The sequence below is a fragment of the Moschus berezovskii genome, chromosome 28 (assembly GCF_049115385.1).
Source record: "Moschus berezovskii isolate FMDL1 chromosome 28, NW_MosBer_1.0, whole genome shotgun sequence".
NCBI lineage: Eukaryota > Metazoa > Chordata > Mammalia > Artiodactyla > Moschidae > Moschus > Moschus berezovskii.
Window position 1 is genome coordinate 3,151,216 of NC_142487.1, and position 15,520 is coordinate 3,166,735.

General features: G+C 36.9%; 1 protein-coding gene across 1 annotated transcript in view; it reads right to left on the reverse strand.

Annotated features, from left to right (window-relative positions):
• Positions 1–599: 599 nt before the first annotated feature.
• Positions 600–15,520, reverse strand: part of MIB1 (MIB E3 ubiquitin protein ligase 1) — a 98,931-nt gene continuing 84,010 nt past the window's right edge. The window contains exons 18-21 of the mRNA XM_055417110.2: positions 13,053–13,131; positions 10,082–10,195; positions 8,622–8,722; positions 600–5,960 (exon numbers count right to left, since the gene is read on the reverse strand). Coding sequence (XP_055273085.1) covers positions 5,820–5,960; positions 8,622–8,722; positions 10,082–10,195; positions 13,053–13,131 — 435 coding nt within the window. The 3' untranslated portion in view covers positions 600–5,819. The remainder of the gene's footprint in view (positions 5,961–8,621; positions 8,723–10,081; positions 10,196–13,052; positions 13,132–15,520) is intronic.

Sequence of the window (15,520 nt, forward strand, 5' to 3'; positions counted from 1 at the left end):
GAGTTATATATATACATATTTAATTTTTTAACTAGACAACCTCCCAGTAACTTCACCAATAAGTACTTCTATTAACTTGAAAAATAAAATAACCCACAAACCCTTCTATTACTGATTTAGTCACAAAATGCTAACAAAGTCAAGTAAATCATTGTTTTAAAATGTGTACCTCTTGAAAATGAAATCTACATTGGAGTTGTGAAATGTAATCAACTTTTTATAGAAGAAGTTGAGTCTTTCATGACTAGTCGATTTATTTTCTATCAAGTTTACCCTTTAGACTACTTTTACAGTATCTCTTAATCCTGAGAATATGAGGTGTTAAAACAGGAAAATCCTTGGCCCCATTGATAGAGGCACCCTGAATGTAAACAACTGCAATGAGAGCCTTCCAGATGTGAGCACCTGTGTTTTGTATAGAGTTGGAGATGTATTTCCTTGTTTCTCAAAGATGTGATAATTTCCTTCCCAATAAAAAGATCTGATGTATTGAGATGTGTTTTCAAATGCCATAAAGAATCAAAATTCATGTATACATCTATGAAGAATAGTTTCAAAAGATCAGCGAAAAGCATCATATAACGATATTACATCATACGCTTTATTAATGGTAAATGCATTCATTTTTAAAAGCTTAGCTCTTGCTAAGCATTTTTTAAGAGAAAGCTAATAAATGAGAATCATTTGCCATACAAAAACTATATTCACAAACAAGACTTTAATCAAATGAAAGCTAAAAAACACTGGAAAAAATGCAAAGCAAAACACTGCTATGAGTCAATTAAACTGCCTTCTATCACTAAATATAATGTATCTAGAATGACACAAGCATACTGAACAGAAAATTCTGTGGATTCAGTCTAAGTAAGACCAGCGTTAAAGAGTGTCATGCAATTCATGATTTTCTTAAAAAAAAGTTTTTTTAACTGAATCATTTAAACAAAAGGTCTTCTTTTCATTTAAGGGGAAGACAATCTATTTTCCAAACAGATTCTCCTTTTTTGCTAAAATAGCAAAAGGTATGAACTCTAGCTCCTCTTCCCAGGTGCTACGATACATGACTTGGCATAATGACTTAACATAGAAGTACTTTCCTGGTAACAGTGTCATGGCCATAAATAATCCATTAAAAAAAACAATCAAGTGCAAATCTAAGAAAACTTCCTTTAAAGAATTACCCAAACCCAGCACACAAGCAGTATCACTATTACATGAGCTAAGAAATACAACTTATCAATGTGTGTATGATGATAAACGCACACCAAAGACCACCTTCTATAAAATTTTAGTAGTGTTGCCAAGTTAATAATTCTTTCAAGGCACTGAAGAATTATGTAGATGGATTTTCCAAAATATAACTAATAATTGCTTAAACTGTTAAAAAGCCCTGAGTCAGAACTTTCAATAACTTCCTGAAATTACTGATTTCAGACAAAATGGCACATTTGTTTATTCTATAGAAAATTACAAGACCATTTTGCTTTTTGGAGGGAAGAAGTCATGTTTATGAAACAAAACTAAACAGACTGACAAGAAAAGTAAAATATTCAGCAATAGTATCTCTCTTACACATTTCATATTAATTGTAACTTGTAGTTACGGATTTAGGCACCAGATTGATGTGGCAAGTCACCTTTGCTTCCTCAACAAAATAAAAATCTCAATTTTAACCTCAGGTTTCCACCTCCTCCTTAGTCACAAATCTGAATAAATGCTGGAAAATGACAGAAAAGGAGGTAGAAAATGCCAATGTAGCAACTTACAATTTTAATTCACCAGTTCTACTATCCAGTTCATATTTTTATACTCTAGTTTCACCCACTACCAACCACTTACCAGCAAACTGAGGTTCAATCTAAAAAAATTTCCCCCTCGCTGTAGCAAGTAATGTATACATGAGACAGCATTAAATAGCTTTTCCTCAATTTTAGTGTTTTAAAGAAGTACAACTGTAATTAATACTGTTATAGTTTTACATATGTGTAAAAGTTCCAAGGCTATACATGATTCATCAAGTAATATCAGTAAGCATTCCTATTATAATACTCAAGCAAATAAAATTAGGATGCCTTTTTGAGAGAAAAAAACATCTTGAAAACAGTTGCAAGCAGACTTAAAGAAAATTGACATTTTCAACAACAAGGCACACAATATTTGTGAAGTTCTAATACCTTGTCAATTTAGTATAAATTCAAAGCTAACCTAATTACAATGTTTAAAGTGTGTTTCTCCCCTCTGACCCAAAATGAAATAAACCCTTCTAATTAACAGATATTTAAAACCTACTCAATTACGACTGATGATGACTGGGAGGGAGAAGAGAAATTCTGTCTTCCCCAAACTTGATTATTCACCATCACTGTAGGTCTTGCAAATACAAACTCTTAATATATTCAGGTGTTTCTCCATCTATATTTAATCAAAATTCTATTCCACTGGAGGAGGGAGAAGAGGACTGCTACTTAATGGGTATAGTTTCAATTCTGCAAAATGAGAAAGTTGAATATACTTCTACAGTTACTGCTTTGATAAAATCTACATGATCTCCATTTTTCTCTAAACTCAAAAACTGACTTTTTTTACTTGCTGCAATCCCTATCATCCCCTCTATTCAATTCCATCACCAATTCTCCAAGTTCATAAGTTTAAATAATTCTTAGTCCAAAAGGGTCCAAAATTCACAATAAACAAAAAACAGCATTGGGCAACACATAACACTACAACACAAGACCATCTATTTCTGCCACGTAAAAATGACCCGGCAAGCTTTGAAATTTGAACCGGACAAATCTTAAGCAGCATGCACTGCAATATGCTAAATGCTCTTACAAGCTAAAGAAATCAAAAACATAAATTTAAGAAAGTTATTTTCAACGTTATCAATTAATTTTATGCCTCAGTAGCTAGATGGTCAATCTGCAAAGTTTAAATTTACAAATAACCAAGCATAATTTGGCCAGCTAAACTAAAACACTTGTGTAATATAATATTCCAATACTAATACAAAATGATCTTCTCTTGAAAAACTTCCTTGCTCCCAACAAAATGAAATACATTTATACTATAAACAGCAAGAATGTTAAATTATGGGAAGAAAAACTATTAGAATAGCACCATCTGGTTAAGTTGTGTGTATGTTTTGGGTCACAAAGCTGACAACGTTAGAATAAAAGAAAAAATACGGTAGAGGTGAGGGGCCACAGAGAGGGAACCCTAATGACAGCTCTTCGAAAACATTAGGAAGAAATGTTATCAGTATCTCTAGATCCCTTCTTTTTGAAAAGAATACTTCAAATACGCAATGGCTGCATGATAAATTCTATATGTGCTTAGAAGCTGACAATTTTTTCACTGTTGTGTATCTTGCTCCTGAAGCCCAATAAATACGTTTTTGAGTGAATGCATGTCAGTTTTGGTTTTTTTTGTTTTTCTTTTTCCTAACGAGTCTAGGAAAAGCAAAAGCTCCTTCGAGGCACAAGATAAAAAGATGATCATGACAAGGACACATCCTAACTGGGAGTACTGCTGAGACGTATGATAAGAGGTAGCAGTTTCATAGAATTAGAGGAAAGTCACTTAAATAATGAAGCTCTTAAACTTATTCTCTCTCACAACCGAAAATAAATTTAAAATTATTTTTCAGGTGCTTAAAAACACGAATGAAAAAACATTTTCTTTTCACTAGACAAATTTCAAAGTGGTACAAATAGAGAAAATCCACAAATGTACAACACTACAGTTACAGTGACTTTATAACTTTTATACTAGCTTACAGGTTATTATATTTTTAATATGGAGGAAATAAGCTAGTCTGGAAGATGAAACTGCCTTTTAGGGATGTAAGCTTAAGCAATGCAGCTCAGAAGACCTGTAACAAGAATCTAAGTGAAGTAAAGCTCCAGATTATACAATTCTCTGGTTGGTCAAGCTATGCATGAGTCAGCCAGGTGCCCCCTCCTTACAACTGACCTTGTGGAAAAGAGATGGGCAGCGCACGGAAGAGAAGGAAAACCCTGCCTTACGCTGTTAACAAATCTGAAAGAAAATAGTCTGTCTCTTTATGTGAACATCACTGGACAGATGTTCTTTTTATAACTTCAAAATATGGCTTCAACAACAGCCTCAGTAGCCTGTTATTAGGTAACCGAGTAGAGTTGATATAAATTTTCAAATTTAAAATTTATAAAAATTTTTACTGTTCTAAATGGTAAGTCACTCCACTAAACACAGATATGGAATTACCGAGACTAGAAAGGCAGCAAAGTGCACCATTGCTCTCACCAGGACTTGCAGAGGCAGCAGCCATTAATGAGCCAGAAACATGATATTATGAGGGCTAGAGACCTTGTACTTTCAAATTGTTGCAGCAGGAAACTGAAATAGGAACCAGAGTCAAAGGGGAAAAAACCCACAAAAAAGATACTTATCTTTGGAAGTAAACTTATACACATATAGTAGATACTACTGTAAACAGCTGATATTTGTATAATCTAGCAGCAATGAACCCCAAAACACTTACTTATGTGTGTATATTCATTCCAGATGTTGAAAGAGAAAAAAAAAATTAGATGCTTCAGATTAAAACAAAAACACAGATAATCAGACATATTTCCATAAATGTCCTAGTCATTCTTTCTAAATTAAGTGTCATCGGTTATTTACAAGGTCTTGGATATTGCTGGCAGGTTAAATAATATCCCCGTTGTTAGGTATGATGAGAGACTGTTTTCTTTAAAGTCAGCTCTACTATCTGAAAGATAATGGAAGTGAGGCCTCTGAGGAAGGTAGAAACAGTGACACTGGCAGAACTGACGCAGAGCAGAAAGGACCGTTGCCTTACTGAGGACAGTGCTTTTCCCCTCCCGGATTACTGCTACTCAGCATATCGGAAAAGTTAGACTGAACCCCGGGGCCCAAACAGGGCAGTACCATTTCACTGGTCAGATCAAGCCTGAATAAGTAACCACAGGGGAAGCTGTGGCCCATTTTTCACAGTCAGTTTTTCACAAGCTGGCTGAACAGAAGAGTGTACAAATTAATGTAAGAAGGGCAACTGCAGACACTCTTTCATTGGATGCCCCCACCCGCCCTGCCTTCAATTCCCCACTGACTGCTTATGTTTACTTTTCATGTCTCAGTCATTTTGAAACAAGTGAAACAATTTTCCTTTGAAGCCAGAAAATAAGTTAAATGCAAAGTCACTATTCTCTCATTTTGTGTTTCCATTTACTCTGAGAATTTAGAGACAATCATTTGGATAACTTTATGTTGCCTTATAAGGAGAATCCACTCTTCAGTATTCCTTTAACCATGCAGAACTTGTACTATAATTTTATCATTTAACATATGAAACATAATGGTTTGACTTGCACCTTTCATATGATGCATGACCTTTCTGGGTACCTGTGTCAACTCACTATAAAAATCATGATAAACTGAAAAACAGCTGACCATAAGGAAGTATATCTTTTGAGGTCTAACAACATTTATAAACTATGAGAGAAAATGCAATGAAAACAAAAAATAACAGGAGATCTTTAAAGGACTTTCTCCCTTAGATGCAGAAGGCAAATTATATATGAATTACACAGATTTGATGTTTCAACTGAAAGGAAAACAAAAAACAAAATACACAGCTTCAAACACTGTTTTGTAGAGTTTTTTGTTGTTGTTCTGATACGTTTAAAGTCTAATTACACTCTAGCAAAGAATCTATGAAATTAAAAATTAATTCATTAGAACCTCCAACTAGCTTAAAAAGCTCACTAAGATCTCATGGCCAAAATATTTTAGCTAACACAACACAGGGGGTTTCTTAGTTAATACAAAAGAATCCTCCGTTCGATAGCTTTTCGACAGATGGGACATTCACTCATCCGGTCTCCACAGAGTTGGCACGTCCCATGGCCACAAAGGAAGATCATGTTCTTCAGACGATCCAAACACACAGGGCACATTGTCTGCAATGTGAGATAATAAACAAAGTAATAAACACTGAGCTATTTTCTAGTTTGAAAGTATAATCTTACAACTCTGCAACGTCATTAATTTTTTTGTTGTTGTAGTCAAACAATCTTTGGCTGCTGGACACTTTTAAATTTTTTGAATCTTTAAGATATCATCCTTATAAAAATAGAAATAGTGGCTGTACTGTCAGGTCAGTATAAAAAGGTACTATATAAAATAAATAATACATAAAATTAAAAATGCAAATGCCAAAATCTAATAGGAAAAGGATGAAAATAGCCCCTTCCGTCTGACTCAGATTCTCAAACTCTAGGTACCAGGTTGTTCTTGTATGGAAATAACACAGTGTAATGCAGCAAGTGGAGGATATTGCTAAGAACATACACATACACCAAGCACTATGCTAAATGTGATCCAGGCCCAAAGCACGTATCACTCTCATTTCAAAATAGGAAACTGAGGCTTAGTGAAGCTAAAGGCATTAGCCTCAGTGAGGCTAAAGACAAGCCAGAATGTGAGCTTGGGCGCATGTGGCCCCAGAGCTCTTGCTTTCAGACATGAAGCTGCATTGCATCTGCCTTCAATACAGACCCTCTAGTTAAAAACAATTAACCTTAGCTATTGCTAAATGTAACTTCATCAACTTACAAGAATTCAGGAGTATACTTCTATGAAATTTTCTAGAAAAAAAATCACACATACACTCACAGAGCACATTTAACGCTTATAAAAACATAAATCTTAATACTTCATTCTGAATTATACCTTTCCCAAATAACACAGAAATAATTAAATAAAAATGTCCAGATTAATACATCAGGCCTAAAGCCTACAGGAAAATGTAATTACCAACTCTGACAATATCAGAAATCATCGTGAAGAAAACAATAGAAAAAAAGAACCACAGTCTCCCTTGCTGGCTCCATTCTTCCAAGGTAAACTTTCACATTTATCTTTGAAGTTTTGAGAAGAAAAGGGATAGAAAAATCAGTTTTTATTTTAAAAAGCCAAAGCAGCTTTGCTATTTCAAGAAACTATTTCAAGTTTCTTTTTCATTAAACTTCCCAGCAGTTTATATAGTTAATTAATAACTCTTATTTCCAAAAGTAAACACATCTGTGCAGTCCAGGGTAAGTTACTTTGGATTAATATAACCTGAATAGCATATAAAATAAATCTTTGTTTTTTAAAGAGACATTGGGGTAAGAGAGAGATGGGAGGTTTAAAATTTAAAAAGAGACTTATTCAGATGCTTTCTCTTGGTAACCTTGCTGCTGCTGCTAAGTCGTTTCAGTTGTGTCCAACTCTGTGCCACCCCCATACAGCCCACCAGGCTCCCCCATCCCTGGGATCTCCAGGCAAGAACATCGGAGTGGGTTGCCATTTCCTTCTCCAATGCATGAAAGTGAAAAGTGAAAGTGAAGTCGCTCAGTCGTGTCCGACTCTTCGGGACCCCATGGACTGCAGCCTACCAGGCTCCTCTGTCTGTGGGATTTTCCAGGCAAGAGTACTGGAGAGGGGTGCCACTGCCTTCTCCTGGTAACCGTGAAGGGGTAAGAAACCTCAACATTCCACAGAAAATGAGTTTTTTACTTTAGTGATGAAATATGGCCATAAGGTTATCTAAGAAAGAAAAAACTTCAGATAGAAAAGACAAGGGTGGAACTCTTAACAACTGCATGGCAACACTGATCTGACTGCCAACTAAAGAATACCCTTTGTGCCCAACCTTTTGAATTAAGTCAGATTTAATTGCTGGGTCAAGCGGTAAGATAAGAGGGAAAAAAGACTTTTTTTTTAAACCAGAACCTATTTAGGTAATGTCTTCATTTTAATGTTGCTTTTATTAAATATTAAGCAGATATGAAAGAGTACTTCTGTTGGTATGTATAATATATAAAGAAACAAATCACCACCACCCAGCTTAGGCATGAATGTGCCCTCCCCCACCCCTCACTGATAACCACTTTTCTGAATGTAACATTTATCTTTCCCTTGCTTTTCTTATGGAGCGTGTGTGTGCGTGTGTGTATCTTTTTCTCCTTTTCACTGAAGTATCACATCTATAGAGAAATGTGCACAGGTCATAATGTACAGTTTAATAAAAGCTCACAAACGAATCAAATGGAAGTAAACAACTTAGGTCATGAAACAGAACCATCACTACTCATCAAACTGCCCCCATGTCCCAGCCAAAAACAACCACCATCGTTTGATTTTAAACACTATCTGTGTGATTAGTTTTTCCAAGTTTTCATCCTCAAACAAAATCTTATTTAGTTTTATGAGATGATGACAAACTTTCGCAAAGTGTTTTTACTAATTAATATTCCCATCAGCACTGTGTGAGCTGCGGCTGCTATGTACTTTGCCTGAACACTCGATACTGACAGTTTCTAACACATCCCCCCTCAATCTGACAGGCAGGAAAAGTGTGATGGAGCGTTTTTTCATGTTGGGTGTGGTGCGTTTCCTATTTTGTCAAGGACTTGATGAAATCTTCTAGTCAGATCTTGCTGACTGCAGATCCTCAAATACTACCAGTGATACACTAACATGAACCACGCTTGCTACAGACAGCGCTAGCACTTTCTTAGAAAAAGACGCACTGGCGCTCTTGGGAGTCACTCTTCAGCGTGGAGAAGTGCCGTTACCTGTTCTTTGATGTCCTGTAGCTGCTGCTGCAGCTTTTGCACGTCCGCATTAACATTGGTATTATCCTTGTCCTTCTGCAGCACCGGAATATTCCCACTGGCTAAAGCACACACAAAGAATTTTAATGTTATGACTGTTGTGAAGCAAAAATGATTTTTTTATTTCAAAATTATTACTTTTATTTATTAAAAAGATGATACTATTATTCGAATGCTCTTAAAAAACTGTTTTCCCACGTGGACAACAGATACAGCAGTGACATTCATGTTAAACTTCTTCATTTATAACCTTCAAAAAGAAATAGGTTTACACATTAATTTCTAATTATGTTTAACTCAGCTGGACAATAATCCACACTACAAAGACTTCCAGGTTTTCCAAGGCTCTCCTGTTGCTACTGATCTGAGATGCCAAACTCCATGAAAGAAAGATCCATGATACCTACTAAATGGAGGGAAACTTTCTACCTCACTTTTCCTATTCTCTAGATACTTGGACTTTTACTCTGGTTAATCTGTCCTCAGGATTTTTACTCTGCTCTATTGGTGATAAAAACAAAGTGGCTACGCTAATGTTATTCCTCATCCTACACAGAACAAAGAAATCAAAGAGACCATCCAGTTTACATCTCATGCAGAGATGAAAACTATTTTCATACCACTGTACTACAGGTGACCCTTGAACAACACAAGGGTTAATCACCAAATAATTTATAGTGGCCCTCCAAATCCATGGTTTCTTCACATTACTGGACTCGACCAACCACACATGAACCATGTAGTCCCGTAGTATTTACTACAAAAAAATATCCAAGTTTTGGGAGTTTTCTGGTGGCCTGGTGGTTAGGATTCCAGGCTTTCACTGCTGTGGCCTGGGTTCAATCCCTGGCTGGGGAACTGAGGTTCCACAAGCCATGTGGTGCAGAAAAAAGATTCTAGTTTAAGTGGACCCTGGCAGTGCAAATCTGTGATGTTCAAGGGTCAACTGTACAGAAAGGTTGAAGGTAAATAACTTACTTTTCATCTTTCAACTGTTCACTGGGTTATACTTTGTTTATCTGTAGTTACTCTGTCACAAATAATGACTATTTCATAAAATAATTAAACACATTAAGTAAACCTATTACATAAAGGAATAAGGTTAATACACGTGTAAACTGAAAAAATAATTTTTTAATGTGATGTCCTCCTGCCCTGAGACACAATAAATTTCATCTTAAAAATAGCCAAAGTATCTTTAAGAACAACACAACACTTTGTTATAAAACACACATGGATATTTCCTTAAAAGACTAATGCTTAAAGCTCCAAGATACTACAAGTTAGAAAAACACAATTTCAGGTTTCCTATAATGTACCTGTTCCGTGTAGATACAAGTCACATACCTTCGGTTTTAAAAGCAGTCAGCACTGTGAGATGTGCCCATGAAAGTCCCAACAAAGTAAGAAAACCCACTTACAGATATCATCGGTGGCATCCTCCGCACTTTTCCCTCCACAGCACATGATGAAGGGCACTCTTCGCTCAACCACTGCCCGACACTGCACACACTTCTTCATCAGGCTGGCACAGTCTGCAAACGGCAACACAACACATCTCACAGCAGAAAACATGAACAGGGCTGCCTTCCTCCACTCATTTAACAGTGAGATAAACACTAAGTTACAGCAATACACAATTCTACATTCTCAAGATGTTACCTACCAAAGAAAGCATATTTTTCACTGGTAGCCTCTAGGGTAGAAAGCCCTTCGCTATGAAAATGACGGCATTTTCTAATACACTGGAATAAACTGAGGGGAAGGTTCAAATTTTTAAAAAAATATGTAACATAACTATTTCAAGATCTTAAGGCTTAAGAATAAAGGAGGGAGAGACCTTTCATGGACTTAACTACTATAGCAAGAATTATAAGGCTGCCAGCATGACATTTTTTAAAACTACTTTCTTTTGTTAAGTATTTTATCACTGGTCTCTTAAATTCCTAAAATATACCATACAATTCTCTTGCTCCTATCAAACTGATGAATCTAACAAGGAAATTGCTTAGTGACTACTTTTTTAATGTTAGTAGTCAGGACAATCCATCATAATGGACTATCTTTCTAATACCTCTATATTAAAGGTAGAATGCTTTCCCATTCAACGAAGAAATTCTCAGGCACAATTCTATGTTATGGGCTAATAATGTTACACCTAAAGTTATTAATTAAGTATAAAATAACACATAGTGCTTCAACACATCCTTTCCCATTAGCATTTATTATGAAAAGCATACTCCATATCTTAGCCTATGGTACCAAGTGTCTTTGTCAATTCAAAAACAGGAAAAATAACAAAAACTGTGGCAGGATATCTTTATGATACGTTAGTAAACCTTAACAAAGCACAAAATCACCAGTGTGGACAAGGGGGTCACAGACTCTCAACAGTGCTGTCAAGGTCGCTTCTGTGCCAAGGCCTAAAAAGAGATGGGTCAGATGGCCTAGGCAAGATGAACCAGGTAGGAGCTATTGCTAGCAGACAACTGGTTTGGGATTTGTCTTCAATCTGAGGGCAGACTTCTTTCTCTTGAATTTATAATTTAACAGCCTGAGTATGTAATATGTAGCCACTATTATTTCAAATAGATAGCATCACCGAATCAATGGGCAGGAATTTGAGCAAACTCCAGGAGACAGTGGAGGACAGAGGGGTGTGGCAGGCTACAGTCCATGGCGTCACAAAGTCAGACACAGCTTAGCAACTGAACAACAACAAATTATTTCAAATTCCTGTAACTATTAAGTTCAGTTAGGTTGTTATATTATTGATATAAATTCCTTCTTCAGCCTGTCCAAAGGGCTATAACTTCTCCTTCCTTGATTACTGTGCTGAGGAGACTGGACCACCTGCTGTACTATATACTCCTTGAGAAAGGGACATTTTTTCCCCACAATTTCAGCTTCTCTAGCAAATATATGTTTACCAATAACAATATATCTGTAAAACAGAGAAAGTAATCTACTTTTTAGGTTTCTTACGAAAATAAATGAGGAAATACTCAAAAAGAGATTACAATAGTTGGCACAAATTAAGAACTCAATAAAATCAGCAGTTGTTCTCATTATATTCTAAAGCAAAAATAATGTAAAAACTTTGGGGAACTCTTGAGGGAAAATATTACAATAAGGCTCTAGAGTCCACATTACCAACTATTAACTATAACCAGCTTTATGACAGGGTCAGCAAACCACAGACTGCAGGCCAAACCCAACTGGTCACTAAGTTTTTATAAATAAAATTTAATGGAAAACAGTCCTACCCATTTGCTTACATGTTGTCTAAGGCTGTTTGTGCACTACAATGGCAGAGGCAAGCAGCTGGAAAGGGTTGTTACTGCAGAAATCACGGGGCCCACAAAGCCAAAATTGTTTTCTAGTTGACCTTTTACAGAAAATGTTGGTTAACTCCTAGGCTATGAAAACTTGCATAACCTGAGCTCTTTTTACTTAAGACAGAATTCTCTTTCTTCTGGCCCTCTAACAGCTGATAATAGCCATTATATCAGTCTCTGGTAAACAGAAACAATTAACTTGGAGCAGAATGTTATAGCAGAAAACCTTGATCATTTCTTAGTTGACAAGTGGTCAAAAAAAAAAAAAACCAATGCTTAAAGTAAATCTGTGCCAATGAGATTAATCTATCACACAGCTGTTACTTTAGTCAGATTTTATATTAAAAACCAACACCTAAGTGACTGAACTATTTCATAAGAGGAAACACCATGTTTTAGCTTAGGCCCATTTAAGGATAAACTGTTAAACATGTTTAAAATCCTTCACTGACAAGTAAAAATTAAAAGGGAGAACATTAATACTAAATGTATTAACTTGCAAAGAACAAGGGAGATATGCAAAAGCAAAGGTTAAAATGCCTCTTAAATTTTAATATTACCCCCATAAAGAAAAGATTTCTATAAGCTCTCTTGACACAGAGGTTAAGGAAGGTTAAGAAGGCCAGAAACTATTGCCCCCAACGGCTGCTGTGAGTGGTTCAGCAGTGGAGAGTGCACACAGCAGAGGCTCCACAAAGCTGCAGACACATGGAGACGCGTTCATTTTACTCAAGGAAAAAGGCCACACTAAATGTTTCAACGCTCATGTTTGGAAACAAATTTCCCCTGTATGTGAGAAGAGGTCATTGTATTTCATTTGTGCTCACACACAAATGAAATACAAAGTTGAGCTGGGGGAATGCAGTGCATCCAGCCTTCACTAACACTCGGGACTAAGGAAGGAGAGTGGTGACATCTGTACAGAGAACAAATGGGGAGTCCCAGAGGCTACCAGCTCCTCTGTTCGTGAGTTACTTTTTTAAAAAATTCAAAGATGTAATTGCTTCGCTTTCTATTTTCATACTTCTGAGGAAGCTCTGCTTGGGCTACTTACTCTCGCAAGCACACATGTGTCCGCACGGCTGAAACAGAACAGCCGCTTTCTTGTCGGAGCATACCACGCATTCTTCAATCTGCGAAAAAAAGAGGGTACAGCATAAGCGTGAACATCTACAAATAAACCGAGCGACTCCAACAGCTCCTTTTGTATCCAAATGCACTGCTCCTCTGTAAGGAAACTTCCACACAGAGGAATTTACCACAGGCGTCTCCTCTGTCCTCTATCTAGTCTCTTGGTCAGTTATTTTCACCTTTTTTTAAACACCCCAGCTAAGCTGGCCTCGTTCCACTTCAGTCTCCCTACCTGTCCTTACGAATGACACTGAAAATTCCACTTCCTCCGAGGTCAGGGAGAACAGACTAGACTTCAGTTTTCTTTTTTTGCTTAAAGTACTCTTGAAAGAAACATTAAAAGGACAAATGACTGAGATAAGATAGATTTCTAACGTTCATAAAAATCTAACCAGATTAGCCAGACTGCTAAAAATTGAAGAGGAGGAGGGGTTTATTGATCCACATCCAAGGAATGCCACCTAGCACATCCCTTCCCAGAATATGGACCCTCCCCCGCAGCCACTGGCTGAAGCCCAGAGCTCTGAACTAGTCTCTCCCCTGATCTCTAAAGCCACAGCCCTCCAGAGTAATCACGATTTCCCTCAGATTTTCCTCCTCTTCTCCACTTAATCCGCGTTCTGCGTGTATAATGATTTCTTAAGCTTGCTCTGGTTCTCTGACCCTCACCTGCCCACCACCCTTGGCTCCACATTCACCTTTCAATCATCCTCCTTCCTCCTGACACACGTTCACCACTACTTGTGTCACTTAACAATACTGTCCACTGATCACCTCTTCACCTAAATGACCGAACATTGGACCTTCCCAACTTAGACCTTGCTATGGACATAGTAACTTCGTGGGAAGCAGTAAGACATGGTTGGTCACAATCTTAATGTTCCTGGATTCCAATTCCAGCTCCAGTACTAACAAGTTACCTAACACTGTGAAGATGAAGCTTTTAAAAACTCTGACAATAAAGAACAATCCTTCTTCACAAGGTAGTAAGAGTCAATTAGAAGACAGGGAGAGGAGTTAGGTGGCCCTCATTCAGGTATGCTGCTGCTGCTGCTGAGTTGCTTCAGTCGTGTCCGACTTTGTGTGACCCCATAGATGGCAGCCCACCAGGCTCCCCCATCCCTGGGATTCTCCAGGCAAGAACACCGGAGTGGGTTGCCATTTCCTTCTCCAATGCATGAAAGTGAAAAGTGAAAGTGAAGTCACTCAGTCATGTCCGACTCTTAGCAACCCCATGGACTGCAGCATTCAGGTATACCCTGGAACAATTCTAACTATCAGATTAAGACAGAATAAGATAGAGGAGTAGAAAGAGTTATGAGAAATATTTAAGAAGACTTGGTAACTAATAAAATGTACAGAATAGAGAAGAAGAAATCTAATAAGATATCTGCTAAGTTTCTAACTTGATTTAAAACAGTTGAAATAAACAAATTTCAGTCTCCTACAGCTTATAAGATGCAAGACCAGGGTGGTCTTTCCAAGTCTTCGATTACAAATCCAGGCTTTAGGCCTCTTCAAGATCTGACTACAAAGAAGGGAACGATAACCTTAAGTCCCCACACTGCTAGCACTATGCAGTACACCAGCACAACCACAGGAAGGGGAGCAAAAACAGGAAGACTCTGGGAAAGTGGCTACGGGACCCACAGCCTGGAGACAGGTATATTTTTCGTAGCTCCCAAGAAAGTCTTTCCTTTCTCTAAAGGAAGGGGTGAGGATAATGGTTAAGTTTCAAAGGAGTGCGAGTTAGCTATCTGCTGGCTAGTAACCCAAAAAGAAAAGCACGCACAATCTCGGTGAAAGAAGAAATGAAAATCCCAAACATCAGCAGCTAGAATTCTGACTGATTCAGCCATCTCTATCTGAGGGGTATCTTCATGTAAATATTGTAGGAATTATATGTGCTAAATACTGGCCAAACATTAAAATGTGACAGTTGAAAAAAAAATAACAATAAATTAGATTCTATGTATAAAGTGTTTAGTTCAATGTTTAATATACAATCAGTGCCTAACACATGATGATTCTCTGCTCCTCACTATATAAAAGATGTGTTGATTCCCAACACAACTGTCTATGTATCTGAATTATTTATAAAGATGTTAAAATAATCTAGTAAACCAATATAATAATCACTTACCCATTCAGCTATTAGTTCTTTAAAAAGATCTTTCCAAGCATAAATGTTACCCCTTCTGGATTTTCTACCCAGGTTACATTCCCAAGAGTGTAATTACTATATCAAAGCATGTTTATTGTAAAAGTTTGTATATATATTGTCAGGATGGTCTCTCAAAAAAAAAAGTGAACCCAGTGATTCAGCCAACTGCAGTGTTAAGAGATTACTCATTTCCCACTTCCCTGGCTAGCAATTTTTGAAGTTTGTTT